Source organism: Lathyrus oleraceus, chromosome 6 (assembly GCF_024323335.1).
Source record: "Lathyrus oleraceus cultivar Zhongwan6 chromosome 6, CAAS_Psat_ZW6_1.0, whole genome shotgun sequence".
Classification (NCBI taxonomy): domain Eukaryota; kingdom Viridiplantae; phylum Streptophyta; class Magnoliopsida; order Fabales; family Fabaceae; genus Lathyrus; species Lathyrus oleraceus.
The window spans coordinates 286,507,221-286,514,894 of record NC_066584.1 but is presented as its reverse complement, the minus strand read 5'-3'; the positions used below and the strand labels follow the sequence as shown (position 1 = coordinate 286,514,894).

General features: G+C 35.8%; 2 protein-coding genes across 2 annotated transcripts; one reads left to right on the top strand and one right to left on the bottom strand.

Moving 5' to 3' along the window:
* Window positions 1-296: 296 nt before the first annotated feature.
* Window positions 297-2,112, bottom strand: LOC127097775 (28 kDa ribonucleoprotein, chloroplastic). Its single transcript, XM_051036262.1, has 4 exons — window positions 1,550-2,112; window positions 1,087-1,188; window positions 735-1,007; window positions 297-561 (listed from the first exon to the last, which is right to left on the bottom strand). Exons 1-4 carry the CDS (start codon window positions 1,973-1,975, stop codon window positions 508-510), a joined length of 855 nt encoding a protein of 284 aa, XP_050892219.1. The 5' UTR covers window positions 1,976-2,112; the 3' UTR covers window positions 297-507.
* A 4,488-nt stretch (window positions 2,113-6,600) lies between these two features.
* On the top strand, window positions 6,601-7,254 carry LOC127095213 (uncharacterized). Its single transcript, XM_051033932.1, has 2 exons — window positions 6,601-6,981; window positions 7,096-7,254. Exons 1-2 carry the CDS (start codon window positions 6,601-6,603, stop codon window positions 7,252-7,254), a joined length of 540 nt encoding a protein of 179 aa, XP_050889889.1.
* The last annotated feature ends 420 nt before the right edge of the window (window positions 7,255-7,674 follow it).

The following is a 7,674-nucleotide window of genomic DNA, read 5'->3' as shown; positions in this document are numbered from 1 at the left end:
GTTAGCTAAGAATCAGGTTCATTGTATACATATCAAACATATTGATATTAGATCCATTTTGTATGGGATGTCATGGTAGCAAACATGCTAATCAAGATTCTGTCATATAGCGAGTTCTAATATTTCTTGAATTTACTAAATATTATTCCATGTGTCCAAAATTTGATTGTTTTTCTAATTATGAACTAGGTGGAGAATTTTCATATTTGTCATTTCACTATGATATGAAACTTAACACCTTTAGGTGCACAATTCTCTTAGCACATGTTGCATATATATAGAAAAGAATATGCAAATTAGCTAAAAAATTAATACCATAAAATATCATTTGGGTCAGCATATCTTATGAAAATGGGATGAAATAGTTTATACACCACAAGAAATGAAAAGGAACTTCTCATCAAGGTGAAGCAAGTGCATCATGGTAGGAACATGGCCATCCTCTTCTCATTTCTTTGGCACACAATTGTTCAACATCTGCGAGCTTTTTCTGTGTTTCTATCGACCTTATGATCGTTTTCCTTGCGCCAAACTTACGCGCAATGTCCGTCCATCTAGTTCCTGATCATGTGCATAAATTACAAAGCAATAAGCAAAACCATAACTCATTTTTTTGCAAGCACAAATGTATAACCAACGTTTTAAATCATGATCGCAATCACAATCGCAATCGCAATGATAGTTTTGATATAAACATTGTGCATAAAAGAATGAATAGATGAGAAGCAACATACCACATCATTCATGACTGTAAGGGCAGCTTCCATTTCTGATTTATTGGCATAGCAAACAAAGCCATAGCCACGAGACTTTCCCGTTTCGCCATCATACAACACCCTAGCTCCAACCACAGTTCCATGTTGTTGAAAGACTTCTGCCAGACTCTCAGAAGTTACTGTCCAAGACAAGTTCCCAACGAAAAGCTTGTATTCGGATTCAGGGTACAACGGTTCTTTCGGCTTCGGTTTGTCCGAGAAATTCACCCGCAAGGTTCTCCCCATGAACTCCTGAGAAGTTGTTCATTTACAAATTTTAGCATGCAAAAAAAAGTTAAGCATTACAATGAAGAGAGATAACTGTTCTTACTTTTTTATCAAGATTTTTAATTACTTCATTACAATCTTCAACGCGACTCATGGTCACAAATGCAAAGCCTCTACTTTTTCCAGTGTCCCTGTCGTAAAGAACCTAAAGACACATGAGATTAACCGTTATGCACTGTCGGTGTAAAAAGTTCTACGCAATCAATCCACAATATAAATCATTAACATTACTGTAAATCAAAGAATATGAAACATAAACATGGAATAAACCATAACATATCAACTTGGCAGAGTCTATCAGTAACTATGTCTTATAGTTAATATGTCTAACTATTTATTTTCTATCTATCTTGCAAAATTCTTATCAGTAAACATATAAGGTAAACTTCAGTACAAAAACCTCTCAGAAAATTGTAAATTTAATTTCATTATTGCATTTCTCACTAATGATAAGTTACATGACATTTTCAGTAATTTGAATACAAAACTAAGATGACTGATAGTACCTCGATTAGTTCTGCGCTACCATAATCCTCAACTAGCCCTGCAAGTTGTGCACTATCAACACTGTAAGGCAAATTCCCAAAATAAAGCTTAGTTCTACGGTCTACTTCTGCATCAATTTCCCCTCCATTCTCCTTCTCTTCTTGTTCTTGTTCTTTTTGTTCCTCCTCTATCACAGCCTTCTCTTCATCATCGATAGCCACAACAGCCTCTTCCTGAGCAACAGCAATAGAAATTCTAGGCATCCATAACTTGTGTGATGAGATTGTTGCACCAATGCACAAAGGTTCAACTGAGGAATGTGATGTAACAGATGCGAAGTTGCGGTTTGAGGATGTATCGAGTGAGAAGTTTTTGGAACGGAGAGATTTGACAGGGTTGATGGAAGATGAAAACAAAGAGGCTATGCCTGCAGCAGCAGTAGCCATGTTGTGGTGAGTGGTGTAAAACTTGAATTGCTAGAAGTTGGAGTTTAAGAAGTATGTATGATGGGTGAGATAGAAAGAGAGGGAGATTTTGTGTGGTGATTATTGATGAAGTGGCAAGATTGTGTCCACTCTCATGTGATATAGTAGGAATAGATATTGTTAAGATAAGATGAGTTTATATTCCAATGTGATTAATAGTAAGTAACCAATAATAATAGAATTTAATTGATAATAGTTAAAAGAATTTTACATTAGATATAATTGCAACTTTAATAGTTTTTCATTTTTTTTTGGTTTTGATGTCCAGTTTAATTTTTTTTTCTTTTTTAGGTTTTTATTTGGATTTTAATTAAAAAGAAATTAAGATTTAACACAAAATTTTAAAAAGGAATTAAAATGTGATTTTTAAAATGGAACAATCGAGATTCAAAAAATAAAATAAAATAGGGGATCAAAATTATAATTAAGCCTTAGTTAATTATAGACTTTAAATATTGAGAAAATTTTTATTTTTATTTTAACAACCTATAAAAAAATATAAACGGGTGATGGTTATAAATTAATAGTGTAAAACATTTTAAATTCATAGTGCATAGTAATTATTATTATTATTATTATTATTATTAATAATAATAATAATAATAATAATAATAATAATAATAATAATTTCTCTTACTCGCAATAAGTGTTTTCTTTGAGATTTTTACACTTTTTAAGATAATGATTAATTGTGTTGATTTCAATTATAAAACAATTGTAATTTACTAAAATAACTTTATTAACAATAGGTAGTGAAGTAGTTATCTGATTTAAAATACAATAAGTAAAGATAAATTAATGGAAAGAAATAATAAATATCACATTAGTATTCTAAAGAGACAAATAATTTGATATAAATAAAAATAAGAAAGATGACACATATTGTAAGATGGAGAGAGTAACCTAACTAAGAATGTTACATGCATAATAAGATCACCTTAAATTTCCCTTTAACTCAATCTTAGTTTACAATAACACATGCCCTTCTGTGTAATTAACTAATTCACAAATAATTGACCAATCACATACATCCCTTTGGCCACGTGGTCGAATTGCCTCATTCAATAGGTATTGCTGAAATCAGAAGATCCAACACCATTCATTGTCATTTGAAAGCATCATTGCACTTTTCCCACTCTCCTCACACCAACGTCATCCCTTCTCTCTCGTTGATTTTTTTTCCCGGCTTGTAGAACGGCTACATTGCCTTCATCCTGATCTAGCATTTTGTCATTTCCATGAGGTAAAATCATCGGTTAACTGCTAATTTATCGAGTCTCCTTCATTTCCATGAAATGGATGAAGATAGTGTATGTGTGAAGATTGTGCTGCTTTATCATGAATTGGAGTTGATGGTGGTGAAATTGGATCTGATAATAATGGTGATTTGGTTTAGGACTTGGATTTGATGGTGGTGAAGTTGGATTTGTTTTTTTTAGGTTTTGGTTGAATTTGAATATACTTTGATTCTATGAGAATAGATCCAGATCTTAGGTTTTGAGATGTGTTATTTTGATAAACACTTTTAGAATCATTTTGACAAGTATGGTGTTTGTTATAGTCTTGTCTATAATATTGACTTCGAATTCAAATATTTGACATCTACTAATAGGGTCAGTGAGAAATTCAAGATGTTGGAGTACTCTTTTTGTCAGGTTGGTCCTAACGATGATGAAATCTTGATACCGTATGTGAAACTGGTGTGGAAGAATTGATCAGTCTCCAATTTTACTTGTTTTCTGACACTCATTCGGCACCTTTGTACGAAGTCGGTAACATATTAGTCCACTTATTTTATTATTTTGTTTAGTAATTTAGATGTTTTACACTGTTGTTTCCAGTTGTTGATTACATGTTATATGCATCATTATACTCCATTTTATGTCCCTTTGTGGTAGTTTTATTGGTTTCAGGTGTAAGCAAGAGTACCAGAGGGATAGACAAGCAAATTGAACGTTCCGGGCCCGTCGGAAGAAGAAAATTGGACAGTACAGTAGTCCTGACACGGCCATTCGTGTTGCCCAACACGGGCCGTGTCAAGAGAAGGCACTTGGAAGAGGAAAATAGGGAGCTGACACGGGTGCCCATGTCAGCTGACACGGCCCGTGTCAGCCTCCCTGAAGGGGCGTGTCAAGCCTTTTGCTCTAGAAGCCCAACACAGCCTGTTGTGTTGCCTGACACGGCCAGTGTTTGGCTTGGAAACTTGATTTTCCAGTTTTGTGATGTTTTTGGCATAGCTTATCCTGGAGGGTATTTTGGACTTTTGCTAGATAAAAATTATCATCAAGAACTATTTACAGGAGATTTGATAATGGAGAGAGGGACTTTTTTTCACGATTGAAAATTAGGGACGATACAGATTGAAGCAGTGGAAAGCAACGAAGAATGGAGATCCTTCAAGAGCGGATGCGATTGAAGATCAACGAAATTCCAAACTTTTTGTAATGTCTCAATTTTATCTTGTATCTTATTTGAATAATATGAGAGGCTAAACCCCCCAATGCCAGGGGGTGTCCCTGAATTGATCATGTAAGGACTAAGATGTTAGAATTTCCTTAATATATGTTATTTGTTATCAATTTCACTGTGTAATTTGCGTAATGCTTTCTTTAACAGAAAAATCAAGATTGATGTATGGTTAACGATTAGCATGATTGCAATTGTTAAGGTTTTTAGACAGTGAAACCATAGTAGATATCACTTAGGACTAGGGATACCCAATGGTTACCAGATTATTGTTGTTAAATTAAAATGACTTGGTTTCATCATAATCACCTAAGGACTTAGAGGTTAGATTGAACACCAAAGGTTTCCCTCCGAGGTCTTAGGGGGAAACAATCTTAAGATCCGGTAATTGAAACAATTCTCATTATTAAGGAGATATACACTCAAGGGTCATTACAGGAGATTTTCACACACCATCCTTGGCATATTATTATAATCTGTGAAAATATTTATTTGTTTTATTTTCCCTTACAGTGAATTTTACAAAACCCAAAACTATTACTTTTGTTCAATTGAGTGACTGTTTACTCATATATTGTTGCACAATCCTCGAGATCGGTCTTTGGGAAACATCCCTCTTATTACTACATCGGCAAAACAGTACACTTGTTATTTTCCCGATCAAGTTTTTGGCGCCGTTGCCGGGGATTTCCAAATATAAGTTTACAATTATCTCAATTGAAATTTTGTTGCTCTGCAACTAAAATTTATTTTCCGTTATTTTGAATATTTTATTTCGATTATATCAACCGATTTGTGTCTGATATTTGTATGCGAGGTAAGGCCTCAGCTGATTTTCCTTTTGACGCAGAAATTGAGAGAACCTTGCGGGTAAGACTCAGACAAGCTCGATTAGCCAGATTGGAATCAGACGGAGAACAACTTTCCATCCATTCAGATTCAGGTTCTGATAGAGAGACCGAAACTATGGCTAATGTTCCATCGCCACCAAAAAGACTGTTGGGAGACTACGGAGGTGCAAATGCACAAACTGACAGATTAACTATTGTCAACCAACCAGTGAACGTGGCTAATTTCCAGCTTCATCTGAGTACCATTAATCAGCTTGAAAGGAAGCATTTTACTGGAAAAGTGAATGAAGATGCAAACAAGCATTTGCAGAGGTTTCTGACCATGAGCAACACTCTGAAAATTGATGGTCACACCGAAGAAGCCAAGAAGTTGAGAATGTTCTCGTTTACCTTATCGGAAGAAGCTGAAGAATCGTTTTATTCTTTACCTTCCGGTAGCATGACATCTTGGGAAGAAATGGAAAAAGTCTTCCTGAATAAGTATTTTCCAACATCGGTATTTCTGCGGAAGAGGTATGAAATTCTGAATTTTAAGCAGAAGGACGGGGAGACTTTAGGAGACGCCTATAAGAGATTTCAAGAGAGTCCTAGTAGCCTGCCCAACTCATAATATGGATGCAACTGAACAAATGCAGATGTTTGTGAATGGTCTTAAAATAAAGACCAAACAGTTAATTGATACTGCAGCCGGTGGTTCCACAAACAGCCATCGGTATCAAGATGACCATTGAAGTTATTGCTACTAATGAGCACATGGAGTTGTACGATAGGTGTCAAAGCAAACCAGAAGGGGTTATAGATTTAAAGCTGGAAACTAATAAAATCCGTATTGAAGATACTATAGCTTCCGAAGTTGATAAGAAGCTGAAGGCAATGAATATAGGTACCCAACAGGTGGCACAAGTCCAACTGGTTCCTACTGTCTACTGTGAAATTTGTAGTGGTCTGCACCAAATTGTTTATTGTTTTGCAACTTCTTAACAAGTGGAGGAAATCAAATTTTTGAAGTAGAATAATCCTTATTCCAACACGTACAATCCGGGTTGGGAGAATCATCCCAACTTCTCATGGAAAGACCAAAAAGGAACCGCTCCTCAACATGGTCAATACCAAACTCAATATCAACAATAACAGCAACAACATGCCCCTAAGAGATCTGATTGGGAAATTGCCATTGAAAGAATGGCAGCTCATAATGTTCAATTTCAAGAAGAAACCCAGAACAATCAGAAAAACACCACAACATCCATAAAGAATCTTGAAGCCCAAATGGGTCAAATTGCTCAGCAACTAGCTTCGAGTTCTCAAGCACAAGGTGCTCTACCTAGTGCAATCGTGACAAATCCTAAAGAGCATAATAATGTGAGCGCAGTGACAACAAGAAATGGTAAATTGGATGAAGTTATCAAGGAAGTGGATGAAGAGGAAGACCAATTGATTAAAGTGGACCTTGAGATCAAAGAAAATGAAGTTATTAGGGAAGAAGTGGTAGCACTGAAACTGATTGTGAAAGAAACAGTCATTGAGCCTAAGCCGGTTGTTAAGCTTCCCTTCCTCACTAGAAACAAGAAAAAAGGACAACATGAGAAAAACTTTGAAAAATTCTTAGAGTTGTTCAAGAAGCTGGAGATTAACATTCCTTTGTTGGAGGCACTTGAATAAATGCATACGTATGCCAAGTTCATGAAGAATATCATTCGGAAGAGGCATACCACCGACACTAACCCGAGTATTCTAACTGAAACTTGTAGTTCTATTTTGCAGGGTATGAAGATTCCGATAAAGAAGAAGGATCGAGGAGCTGTCACTATCCCATGTACTATTGGAGATAGGTCGTTCAACAAAGCTCTTATTGATCTGGGAGCTAGTGTGAGTCTCATGTCGTTATCCATTTACAAGAAGCTTGGTATAGGGGTTGTGTAAGATACCAGGATGACACTCCAATTCGTCGATCATTCGGTCAAGAAACTGTATGGCATTGTCGAAGATGTTCTGGTAAAAATTGATAAGTTTGTATTTTCGGTGGATTTTGTAATTCTTGAAATGCCGCAAGATGAAGAGATCCCTCTCATTCTGGGGAGACCCTTTTTGGAGAAGGGACGGTGCTTGATAAACATAGAAGAAGGAACAATGACGCTGAAGGTTCACGATGAGGAATTGAAAATCAACGTTGGAAACACCATGAGGTACAAGGATGATATTTGTACCAATCATACTATAGAGGTTCTGGATCAGGTGACAACATATGATAACCCTTTTCATACACCCCAGTCACCTTTGGAAAGAGTGTTGAGTTTATCCATTTTTGATTCGGATAAAGAGGTGGACAACGGGGAATCTGAA